The following is a 12,278-nucleotide window of genomic DNA, read 5'->3' as shown; positions in this document are numbered from 1 at the left end:
GACCTCACCGCCTGCTTTCAGTTGACCTGTGTCACCCAGTGGAGGGAGCAGCAGGTTGAACTGTGCTGTGGAAATGGGGTGCCTAGAAGCTGAGTGGGGTGTTGTGGCACTGGGCGTGGAGCTGCTTTGAACCTTGTTCTGCTGGTGCGTGTTCTCTTGAGCCTTTGACCTGGGTTGGAGCTGCACCCTCTAACCCACGATGGGGCTACAGGGTGGTGGTCCTGTGCTACCTGCTGGCTTTTCTCATCCCAAGGTGTGTTTCAGACACCAGGATACCTGAAGGGATCTTGGGTCTCCCCATGCATCACTCCCACCACCCATGGCCCCACAGTCCTGGCCATCCCGAGGTCCTGGTCATGGCTGTTGGTTGAGGAGCACGGGGCCCACCTCTGGCCCCTCTCTGGAGCCATGAGTGGTACCTCCAGCTGGGAAGGTCCCTCCAGCTGCAGCCTCCGTTGACCTACACCCTTCCTGGGATGCCTTGGAGAGGGGCAAGTGCCGGTGGTGGATGCCCTCCTTAGAGCTGCCTGTGGCGCAGTTGAGCCTGTCCATCTGCTTGTCTGTTTGTCTTTCCATCCATCCATCCATCCATCCATCCATCCATCCATCCATCCATCCATCCATTTGTCTGTCCATCCATCCGTCCGTTTGTCTGTCCATCCCCAGGGCTTTGCCGGGGAGGTGGGGGCCGCGCTGGGTGGGCAGCCGCATGGCGAGGGGGAGGAAGCGGGGACAAAAACCCGGCAGAGGGGACAATTACCGCCTTTCTCGAGGCTGAAAAGACGCCGGGGTCCCTTCCGTCCTCGTCCTCCGTCTGCTCCGGGCGGACAAAGCCGGCGGCCCCGGTGCCCACCCAGCGCCCAGAGATTAGAAAAAAAGCCGAACTTTTATTTTCTCCCTTTGTCTCCGGCGCCCGGGAGCAGCTCAGCGTCGGCTTTGCTGCTTTCTTCTCCCTTTACAGCCGTGTCTGTGCACAGCTGACCGACCGGCAGCTTTTCCGGGAGGAGGTTGATTTATTTAAAATTAAAGGAAAGCAGAAGTTCTTTCTCGAGGGCGACGAGACTTTTTACGTCGGCAGGAGCTGATGGCTTTCCAGCGACGCGGTGAAATAACACAGGGGAGCAGGCTGGAAATCACAGCTTGTCATTTTTTTACGAGAAGCGAAGCTCCTCTTCCTGCTCCCCTCTGCCGGTAAATGGTGCCTGCAATCAGGGAGACTCTTAGTCCGTCGTCTGGGGACGGTTTCTCCGGGTGCTGGACCACCCGAGCTCTTTTTTACAACCCTTACTGTGTTTTATTTTTTTGGAGGCGTTGGGACAGGCAGAGAGGCCTGGGGCAGAGCGAAGCGGGGCATGCGGGGTGGTGATGGCTGAGCTCCAGGGGTGACTCCCTTTCTCCCTCCTCGGACTATGCTGCTGCCTCGGCCCAGATGAGCATCCCGGGCTGGCGGGGGCTGTTTTTTGGGGTGACCCATGGAAATGGATCTCGGTGGGAGAGGGGAGGGCGAAGCGGGTGACACCCAAGGGATGGCCTCGCCTGGGTGCTGTGGCTCCCAGGTTGCTTGAGGCCCCCGGGGCTTGCAGACCCTGTGGGTCAGGGGGATTGCAGAGCAGGGGGTGTGCGGGGTGATACTGGGAACCCTCTGGGTGTGTGCTGGGGCCTCCTGACCTTGGCGGTGTCCCCTTGAACCCTGGCGTCCCTCCAGGCTGCTAAGCTGCCCGCTGCACGAAGCCGGGCGAGGGAGCCCATCACGTGCCCCTTAATGCCGCGGCCGGCACTAAGCACCTTCTGACAGGGAGGGACCCAGATGACGCTGCCAGCACCTTCCCCAGGGGATGGGGGTCGGAAAAGGGGCAGAAACGGGATGGGGTGGGGGGCGGGGGGGGACGGGACGGGACCTCGCTGTCTTTCCTCGGGTCAATCATAAAGAAGGGATTAAGATCATTAATTCCTCCCCCCGCTGCAATTAGCAACCCCGGCCGGGCAGAGGCTGGCGAGGAGCAGCTGAGACGGCTGCTGAGCTGGGTGGTCCCGCGGTGCCGGGGTTGGGGGGGACACCCCCTTCTGTGCAAATTAGCCGGGCACCCCACGGCAAGCGGGGCCTGGGGTCCCCGGGGAGGCGGGGGACAGTGTAGGGACAGACCCAGCACACAGCGGTGCCCGGTGCCTGCCGCCACGGAGGAGCTGGAGGGCAGAGCGGGCAGCTGCAGATGGCGGGAGCTGGCGGAGGCAGAGCAGCGGCCGGGACAATGGCGGGATTGTGCGGCGGTGCCGCTCGGCATGGCACAGCTCGGCACCGCACCCCGCACCAGCAGCTGGGCACCGCCTTGCACTGCTGGGGCGTCCCCGTGTCCCCGTGGGTGGCGGGGGGCTGCGCTGGGTGGGCGGGGGTGCCCTCGTCCCGCAGTGCCACCCACCGCAGCAGTGGGTGCGCCGGGGGACCGTGCTCCGGGCTCTGCAGCCGTCAGCCCCAGCAGGAGGAGGCTGCAGCTGGTGGGGGCTTGGAGCCACTGGCACCTGATTTACGTGGCGGGGTGGGAGCGGCTGGGGAAGACCTCCTTCCATGGGGGAAGGCGTGAACTGATGGCGGCGGCGATGGCAGCGTGCCTGCGGACAGTGTCCTCCCTGGTTTGGCACCCAGACCCCACCGTCGTGTGCCGTGGGAGTGGGGGGACCCCTCGGCGTGGCAGCCAGCCTCACGCGGGCACGGCTCGGGCTCTGCCGGAGCGACGGGAGGCGAACTCCTGCTGCCCCTCCTGCTCTGCTGCCTGTCGTGGCCGGAGAGCCCCGGTTCACGCCGTGGCAGCCACGAGGCCGGTAAATCCCGGGCCAATGGGTGCCGGCACTTGGCTCCCCGCTGGGGCGGAAGAGGTGCAGGGCCGCAGGAAAGGCGGCCGCGGGCGGGCACGAGATAACGCCGCCGGGCGGTTTTATCTCACATCCTCCCGTCCGGCGCTTTTCCTGCCGCGCTCCCCGCTCCGGCCCCAGCACCCGTTGCTTGGGGCGTTAAGGTGTGACCCATCCTAACGCCTGCGGGGTCGGGTGTCCCCACCTCCCCGGCAGCGGGGGACGGGGGGGTCCAGCTGCAGGGCCCATTTCGGATGCTCCCCGGCCTCGCCGTCGCCCAGCATCCCCCTGCCCGGCCGGAGCGTGCCGCTGGGGAAGGGCAGTCTGTCCTGCGGCCGCAGCCCTCCCTCCCCACGTGGCCTGGCGAGCTCCCGGCTGGAACCCGAGCCCTGCATCGATCCGCGCTGCATCTTAAATCCCGCAGCAGCTGAAGCAAGCGGTTTTTAGCGCGAGGGCGGCGGGGGGGGCTTCTCCACAGGCGAGCCAGCTCTGGCACCGGGGTGAGACGGGCTGTCTTCCTCTGCCATGGTGGTTGGCGCGGGGGACATTGTCCCCGTCAGCGTTTTGATGGCGATGCCCCTGGCTCGGCTGCCAGGCCGTGTCCATGGGGAAGGGTCCCGGGCTGCAGCAGGGGTGGCTGGGGCTGCATCGCGGCTCGGCTGGGACGAAGGGGACACAAAGGGTGAGGGGTGAGCAGGGGTACCCCTCGCTCAGCTGCATCGCCGGGTCCTGGCAGAGCTCTCCGCACATGGCTGCGTCCCTGCTTGGACTCCAGAGGGGAGGCAGCCAGGATAGCCGGGATGGAGAGACAGGGCAGGCGAGGGGCCTCCTGCCGGCACTGCCCTCCCCCAGCTGCTGCCGGGGTGGGGACGTGGGTTCCTGCTCCGCTAAGCCCTGCAGCTTTTCTCCTCTAAAGCCTGATTACTCCGGCGGTGCCTGTGCGTGCGTGCGTGCGTGCTCCGGAGGGGAGGAGGAGGAATTTCACAACAAGTGTTTGCAGCCACGCTGGGCCCAGCTGCCCCAGAGCCGCCCCAGGGACGGCGGCATCGCCCCTGCTGTGGGGAACGGCGCCGAGGGGGGGCTCCCACCATTGCCGCTGAGCCCCTGCCTCCGCCACAGCAGCCGGGCGCCTGGGGCAAGGCATGCCGGGGCACGGCAGGAGGTCAGCAGTGGGGCTTGGAGGTGGACACTGTGGCTCCTCGTGGGGCTTGGAGGTAGATGCTGCAGCTCCCCATGGGGCTTGGAGGCGGATGCCATGGCTGTCCATGGGGCTCGGAGGTGGACGCTGTGGCTCCTCATGGTGTTTAGGGGTGGATGCCTTGGCTACCCATGGGGCTTGGAGGTGGACGCTGTAGCTCCTCATGGTGTTTGGAGGTGGATGCCTTGGCTACCCATGGGGCTTGGAGGTGGATGCCATGGCTACCCATGGGGCTTGGAGGTGGATGCCGTGGCTACCCATGGTGCTTGGAGGTGGACACTGTGGCTCCTCATGGTGTTTGGAGGTGGATGCCTTGGCTACCCATGGGGCTTGGAGGTGGATGCCACGGCTACCCATGGCATTTGGAGGTGGATGCTACAGTTCTCCATGAGGCTTGGAGATAAATGCTGCAGGGGCTCGGCGATAGCCACTGCAGCAACCTATGGGGTTTGGAGGTGGATGTTGTGGCTCCCCATGGGGCTCAGAGGTGGATGCTGCAGCTCTTGGTGGGGTTTGGAGGTGGATGCTGTGGCTCCCTGTAGGGCTCGGAGGTGGACACTACAGCTCCCTAGGTGGCCTCCTTCCCCTGCCCAGCACTGGTGTGCAGTGGTGGCCCAGGGACAAGGGTCCAGGAGGAGGAAGAGGAGGAGGAGGAGGAGGGTAGGGGGAGCAGCCCAGCATGAGCAGGGTGAGCAGCATCATCTGGGAGGGCGCAGGGACACGACGGCTGCAGGGTGGGGACCAGGCACCCCTTGCCAGCTTGGTGACATCCCACGGGCGGCCGTGTCCCATGTGGCATGGGGGCCGCGTGCCGCTGGAGCGGAGCAGGAGATGAGCCCCGTGACTTCCCTGGGGGTGCAGTCCCTGGGGGAGGAGAGCCGGGCACATAGGGCCTTTAAGCGTCGTAGTGCCATTGCTCCCAGGCCAGGACTTCCCCAGTGACCCCCCATTTCTATCTGGATGGCGACCCTTTTAAAGAGCAGTGGAACGGATCTCCACCGAGGTCCGTTCCCTGGAGTTCCTTTGTTTGCGGCGCTGAGACTTTTCATGGCAGGGGGAGGAAGAGCTGCTTTGAAAAGCCCGTTGGCTCTTGCCAGCGCTAACTCTCTTTTCTTTTCCGCTTGCAGAGCCGCGTGTTGTGTCCCAGAGCCACAGAGTATGTCTGTGCACTGAGATCGGACTGAAGCCCTCTGCGGCCGGCGCTGGAGGAGACGCCCCGTTGATGAGCGTTCCCGTCTGAGCTTTCCCCGGTGGCCGGCGGGCTGGTGCTACCAGAAGGGGCTTTGGGGGTCTTTCGCTTTGGCGTTGGGGGTGGGTTTTTGGGGTTGTTTGTTGTTTTTTTTTTTTTGTTTCCTTTTTTTTTTTTTTTTTTTTTTTAAATTTTGGGTTTGGTTTTGTTGTTGTGCTCTGGGCACCATGTCAAATTCGGGCTCCCATCAAGACACTGGGAACAAGCCAGAGACGGAAAAAAATAACCAAGATGACTCTCAACCCCCCGTCAACTCCGAGAGGAGGAACAAAAGTGGAATAATAAGTGAACCTTTGAACAAAAGTCTTAAGAAGTCCCGTCCACTCTCCCACTATTCCACCTTTGGTAGCAGCAGCTCGGTAAGCGAACATTCAGAGAAAGGCAACCCCTTAGCTAATGGCAATGAAGCGACTGTGGATAAAAGTCATTCTACCTCAAAGCACAAAAACATCTCTAGTATGCTGAGCAAATTAGACCGGGTGTCGGAGATCTCCTCAGAAGGACAGACCGCCCTACAACAGTTTGCTCAGTCGACAGAAATGCTCAAAAGAGTGGTACAGGAGCATCTCCCTCTAGCAAGCGACCACGGGACTGGTATCTCTGACATGGAGGCCGTCTCAGCTGCAGAGACAATGAACGGCCCCTCTGATTTTCCTTACCTGGGGGCTTTTCCCATCAACCCAGGCCTTTTCATTATGACCCCTGCCGGCGTGTTTCTGGCAGAGAGCGCGCTCCATATGGCTGGCTTGGCAGAGTATCCCATGCAGAATGAGTTGGCATCTGCCATCAATTCGGGGAAAAAGAAACGGAAAAGATGCGGCATGTGCCCGCCCTGCCGAAGACGGATAAACTGCGAGCAGTGCAGCAGTTGTAGGAATCGCAAAACTGGCCACCAGATTTGCAAATTCCGAAAATGTGAAGAACTCAAAAAGAAGCCTTCTGCAGCACTGGAGGTAACCGGCCCCTCTCAGGCACCCTAACCCCTCCTCGGGCTGCGCTCCTGGGTTCGGATCTTGCCCTAGATAATAAAACACCTGGTACTTCTTACTTTTTTATTTTCCCCTTTTCCATTAACAGTTCTCACTGTGAGATGTGTGCTCTCCCCTGTGCCCCCAGCCCCCACCCTCCCTTACGTTACTGGGGTTTACTGGCCTGGGGAGGAGGGCTGGGGTCTCTCCTGGGGGTCCCCGGGCGCGCTCTTGTCCCCTTTGCAGACGCGGGTGGCAGCGGGCAGTGCCGCCATCCCTTGTCCTGGGGGGGCTGCACCTCCCTGCACCAGCGACCGGCTACTAGGCCGGTGATGGGGTGGGAAGGTGGGGAGGCAGGAGGTGGCTTTTCGGGGCAGAGCTTGGGGGCAACCAGTGGCAGTGAGGCCCCAGCCAGGATGGCTCCGGTGAGTCCATAAGGCACCAGCCGAGTTACCGCAGTCCGGCACCCAGCCGAGCTGGGAGCACCCCTCCTCCTGCCGCCGCTGCTGAGCGCGGGGATGCCTTGTTCCCCCCGCAGCGTGAGGCTTGGGGCGGTACCTGGGCTGTCACCGCCTGTCACCCGTGGGGACCACATCCATCCGTGGGTGTTGCCTCTTTCCTTGGTTGCTGCGAGCCGCTGTTGGGTTGGGGTACCGCCTTGCCAAATCCTCCAGGGAGGTGTGTTACGTGCATGGGGAGTGCAGGAAAAGTCCGGTGGCTCGGGTCGCCACGTGGGGCTGAAATTCAGCTGGGGCCACGGGCAGGTGCCCATGGTGGGGTGGGGTGGGTGCAGGATGGGTGCTGGTGGCACTGGGATGCGGAGCAGGGATGGCACAAGGGCCACCTCCGCTGCGCCAGAGCCTCTTTCTGCACACCCATGGCTGCTCTGGGCCAAGACCTGTCCACCGGGTCCCCCATGTGTTACGCTTAAGCCGGGTTTGATTTTTCCGGGAGCTGATCCTGCCGTCAGCTGTGCCGACGTGCTTCTTCCTGCCGGGGAGCGCATCCCCAGAGCTGGCAAAGACTAAAAAGTCACCCGGACATCAGCTGGATTGCGTATCCTGGCGGGAGGGCATTGCCTGTCCTCTGGTCCTCCCAAAGTGACAACCCACCGTTTTCTTAGCCACGTTCTACGTTTTTCAATTAGCATCAGCTCTGAATGAATAGCGAAGGCGGGGGGGGGGAAATAAATCTGTTTGGGCGGTGGGGATGAGGAGAGGGGGACTGTGTCTTTCAAAAACCGCTGTATTGCTAAATTATGTTCTTGTTCTAATTTGCTGAGTCAGTGATCTGGAAAAAGGGAGAAAGGGAAAAAAAAAAAAAAAAGTTCATCTCTTCCAAAGAGTCCTAAAGCGGGTCAATAGACTCGGAGCTCGCAGCAGCCGGAGGAGCCGCTCCCTTCTCCCGGCGCTGCACCAGGTCCGGGGACAGTACCGTGAAACGGTCACCCACTTGATTGGTTTCTCCATCCCGCAGATGGCTGAGAAATTGGAGCCACTGAAATAGGCCTCTTGGTGCGATAGACTTGGGCCTCACCAAGGATGGCTCCCCATCCCTCCTGGGTGCGACCATAAGTGTGTTGAGGCTGAGGAGAGACATTTTTCCTGTGGGGATGGATGCCTGGGCAGATGTGGGTCACTCCAGGGCATCACCATCCCCTTTTCGGAGCAGATATTCCCCTCTGTCAGGATATCCCTTTGCACCGTGTGTTGACCTTGGTAGGGTTGAAAGAGATTGTGGCTGTATGTGGCTGGGTTGAATGAGGCTGTGGCTGTATTGTGGCTGGGACAGGGTTGCTGGGATCCTGGCTGATGTCCCAAGGTCACCCAGGTCAATGACTGGGTTGTTAAACCTCGCCCCACGTCAACCAGCCTTGGCAATGGGTTGCGTTGGGCCAACCCTAGGGCAGCCACTGACACCTGCCTTGTGGTGGAGACCCGACTGGAGGCGGCTCAGCAGCTCCACGGACCGCTCGTCCCAGTGGGGTGCCATCACACCGTAGTGCTTGATATCGGGACAGGAGGGGCCATTCGCTGACCCTTTATATGGAGCTGAAAAATTCGTTGGGCTTTGTGAAGCTTCGTCCCCCTCTGTGGGGAGCTGTGCCATTGCCTGGGAGAAGAGCAGCCTCGGTGACTCCAGTCTTGCCAGCCCGGCATGTCCAGAGGAGCATCCTCGGAGAGCCCGGCCAGGGGCCGCAGCTGTGATTAAAAGTTGATCTAAAATCAAGCAGTAAAAAAAATAGAATTAAACCTTTATGGCAGCATTAAAAAATGGGCTAAATCCCTCTGCCGCCGTTAAGCTTTGTCTGCACGTCTACAGAGCCCAAATAACCGGTTGCTGCCGGTGTCCCGGTGGTGGCCGATTGAGGCAGGTCGGGTGCTCGGAGCAGGCACCGACCAGGCTCCTCCGGGCTCTGCCAGCCCCAGCCGCTGCGGGTAACGCCGAGGGGGCTGGGGGGCAGCCCCGGACAGGCTTGTCCCCGGAGCTGTAGGTCACATGAAGGCCATGCAGAGCTGGGATTTGACTCAACAGAGCTGTTCTCCATCTGGAGAAGCCTCGTTGGAGTGCCTTGGTGCCCCAGCTAGTGCTGGTGTGAGGGTCACTGCCACCTTGACGTGAGTTTTATGGAGAGAGACTTTTCACCGAGGCCTGCAGTGACAGGACAAGGGGCAACGGTTTTAAACTGGAAGAGGGCAGGGTTAGGTTGGGCATAAGGAAGAAATGTTTTATGCTGAGGGTGGTGAGACACTGGCACAGGTTCCCCAGAGAAGATGTAGGTGCCCCATCCCTGGAAGTGTCCAAGGTCAGGTTGGACAGGGCTTTAAGGAAACTACTGTAGTGAAAGATGTCCCTGTGCATGGCAGGGCAACTGGACTAGCTGGTCTGTGAAGGTCCCTTCCAACCCAAGAGATTCTGTGATGATGGGGACGAGGGGGGATCTATCCTGGGCATCCAAATTAGAGCTGGTTCTCCATCTTCCTTTAATAACGAAGGGGCAGAGGTGTTTAAGGTGGACTGTATCAGACGTCTCCTTTCAGACCCACTAGGAGCCTCCTGTCCCCTCGTTCCTCTCTCCTGGGATGATGTCTCTGAGTAGGTGGCCTGTTCTGGTGAGTCTGCCACGCTCTGTCCTGCCGGTTCTGCGTCCGGTGCCTTGGGTGGGATCCAGCGTGGGTGGCATGCCGTGCCACAGCCCGGTGCATCATTTGCCAGAGGCATTTGTGTCTTCCTCAGATGCCTGATGACATGTTGCAGAGACCTTTGGGGTAGAAGTGATGACTGCAGCGCTCTGCTCCTTGCCTGGCCCAGCTCAGTTTGCCCAGAGGACCAGGCGCGGGCCGGGAGCGGGAGATGCTGCGAGCTCTCAGCAGCCTAGCTGGGCACCATGGGCATCTCTTGCCCATTCTCGTCCTTCGCCCCCCTCCCCTTGCCCAAGCCCCATGTTTGGGTCATGGTCCCTGTGGAAGCGAGCGCGCTGGGGTCCACCGGGGTGGGGGGAGACGCTGCCCTGGTTACTCATTGAGGCTTGGGGGGCATCCTGATCCAAGAGAAGGACCCGATGAGAGCCGGCTGGCTCCCGCGCAGGGTTAGGGACCTGAACGTGGCATGGGTTTGACTCTTGGGACAACACATGAGGTGGCCTGAGCCCTGCAGGGCTTGATGCCAGGAGCTGGGGCTGGGGCTGTCCCCCCACCACCCCATGGCAGCCCAGCCTGCTGCCCCGTGCCCGTCACCGCAGCTTGTGGCTTGGTTTCCCGTTGGTGTCCCGTGCTGGTTTGGAGATGCAGGAACTGAAGGGCCTTCTGAGGCACGTCTTCCAGGCGGTCGCGTGGCCCTGTCTGCTGGCTAGCATGGCTTGGCCTTGCCTGGGGGTGGCTATTGGCATTGAGAGACATCATGGTCCTTGCGTACTCCCACCCGTGGTGTCGTGAATGTTGTGCAGGCTTCCCACCCCCACCCAGCTGGGAAGTGTCCCAGGTCCTCCTTCCAGAGGACCGCAGAACTGTTGGGGGCATGGCTCCCACACCACCTTCCCTGGAGGTGGCTTCAACAGGGTCCCGTTGGACGTCAGGCCCTTTGTTGCGTGTGGGATCGAGCCTGGTAGGACTTGGACTGTGTTAGCGGCCACCTTCATCCCTCTTCCTGCTGTGAGATGCCGAGAAATCCGTGGTGGTGCCGTCCATGGTTGGGGGGAGGTGGGGGCTGGCAGCGAGGGGGCCGCCGTGCCGGGCCGTGCCAGCTCACCGCGGCCCGGCCATTGTGCTCGCTATCGGCCGGAGGGGAAGTCGGGGGCTGCGCCATTGTGCCGGCCACGGCGCGGGGATGCGGGAACAATGGCCGAGCTGCCGGGGAGGGGAGGGGGGCTGGCGGCGGGGGGACCCCCATCTCCCTCCATCCGGCATCCCGGTGTCCCAAGGCCGGTGAGCGGGATGCCGGGACAGGGATGGTGGGGGGGAAGCGCGGGTGCACAATCCTGGTGCCGCGCGGCTGTGCCGGACCCGACCTAACGCCTTGTCCCTTCTTCTTCTGTCCCCCTCCCTGTCTCTCTTCCTTTCCAGAAGGTGATGCTTCCTACAGGAGCCGCGTTCAGATGGTTCCAGTAGGAACGGGAATCCCAAAGCTCTGTCATCCAAGTGCAATGTCACTGCTTGCTTGTGTTGTCTCAGGCAAGGGATTTTTGGCTGAAATGAATGGATGCACCTGTGTCTCTTTAGAACCAAAAATATTTTCTCGCAAATCTCATTCCTGTTTTTATAATTTTTTTTTTGTTTTTTTTTTTTTTGCGTTCGTTTTAACATCTTCGAGTCCTAGTCAGACATTTAACTGCTTTTCAAATAAAAATAATTAAAAGAGAAAAAAAAAACAAAAAAAACAATGGATCTGTAAAGTACCAAGACTTAATAGACAGAGTATGGACAATCAGTTTCTTTCTGTGTTTTGGTGTTGATGTTGTTTATGTGTGAAAGATGCAGTACTTGTGTAGGGAATGTAAATTTACAGTAACCTTTTAAAATCTAGTTACTAATAAGCACTACTGTAATTTAGCACAGTTGTTTAATTGCACCCTCATTTATACTTTTTATTTGATTCTTTCCCATCATACAATAGAGTGGATAGTTTCTAGAATGCCTCAACTTCATGTTTATAAATGAGAATATGTTTAAAGCGATGTAGTATCCCTTTTCCTAGCCATTCACCTATGTAAGTTTAACCCGCAAGAGGTTCGGTATAAAAGGCGGAAGAAAACAATTGCTACACAACCGGCGGTCTTCGAAAAAGGAAAGAAGAATTTAAAAAAAAGAAAAAAAAAAGAAAAAAAAAAGAAAAAAAAGTCATTGTTAGTTTATTAATATAGAACAAGAAACACTGCGTACAGAAAAACCTCCTAATTGCAACGGTTTACTCCTAGAAGTAATTTTTTGTAAACTTAACTGAAGTTAAAAATCAAAATAAAAATAATATTGCAGGATCTGTGCTGAAGCAGTTACGAAAAGTGATATTTCTCTTCTGTTCAAATCCCCGTCTCTCCAGCTCTCTCTACATCATTAAATTGAAATGCTGTTTGTAATGTTTTAGCGATCCAGGCTGTTTTTGTGAATAAAATGAATGCATGTTTTGTGTCATGATTTACAGCTTTGTTATTTCTCTCCCACCCCTCTTTCCAGCTCTCCGGGCCCCCCCAATGCCGACGGTGGCCTATTCCCCCCTGCCTCTGTGTGCCCCGTCCCGCGGGTGACGCTGCTGACGCGCGGCCGGCCGGGGCAGGACGGTGCCATGGGCCGAGATGGAGCCACCCCGGCTGCTAAATCCCTGCGGTTAATCCCGGCAGCGGCTGGGATAAGCCAGCTCTGGCTCCTCCCGGGGATATTTCCCAGCGTCACCCGCCTGGAGTTTTACCAGGTAGGGCAACGCCATGTGTTTTGGTAAAGCCAGGTCATTAATGTGCGACGGGGAACCGTGGCCAGGCTCGTTTTGTGGGGCTGAGTCTGAAACGAGCTCCTGAAGGTGAGTG

General features: G+C 59.2%; 1 protein-coding gene across 1 annotated transcript in view; it reads left to right on the top strand.

The window, feature by feature from the left end:
* CXXC5 (CXXC finger protein 5) overlaps nucleotides 1–11,892 on the top strand; it is a 38,458-nt gene extending 26,566 nt beyond the window's left edge. The window contains exons 2-3 of the mRNA XM_074604178.1: nucleotides 5,173–6,247; nucleotides 10,825–11,892. Coding sequence (XP_074460279.1) covers nucleotides 5,462–6,247; nucleotides 10,825–10,869 — 831 coding nt within the window. The 5' untranslated portion in view covers nucleotides 5,173–5,461 and the 3' untranslated portion in view covers nucleotides 10,870–11,892. The remainder of the gene's footprint in view (nucleotides 1–5,172; nucleotides 6,248–10,824) is intronic.
* The last annotated feature ends 386 nt before the right edge of the window (nucleotides 11,893–12,278 follow it).

Source organism: Larus michahellis, chromosome 11, assembly GCF_964199755.1.
Source record: "Larus michahellis chromosome 11, bLarMic1.1, whole genome shotgun sequence".
Taxonomy (NCBI): domain Eukaryota; kingdom Metazoa; phylum Chordata; class Aves; order Charadriiformes; family Laridae; genus Larus; species Larus michahellis.
The sequence above is the reverse complement of the archived record's forward strand: the minus strand, read 5'-3'. Positions and strand labels throughout refer to the sequence as shown.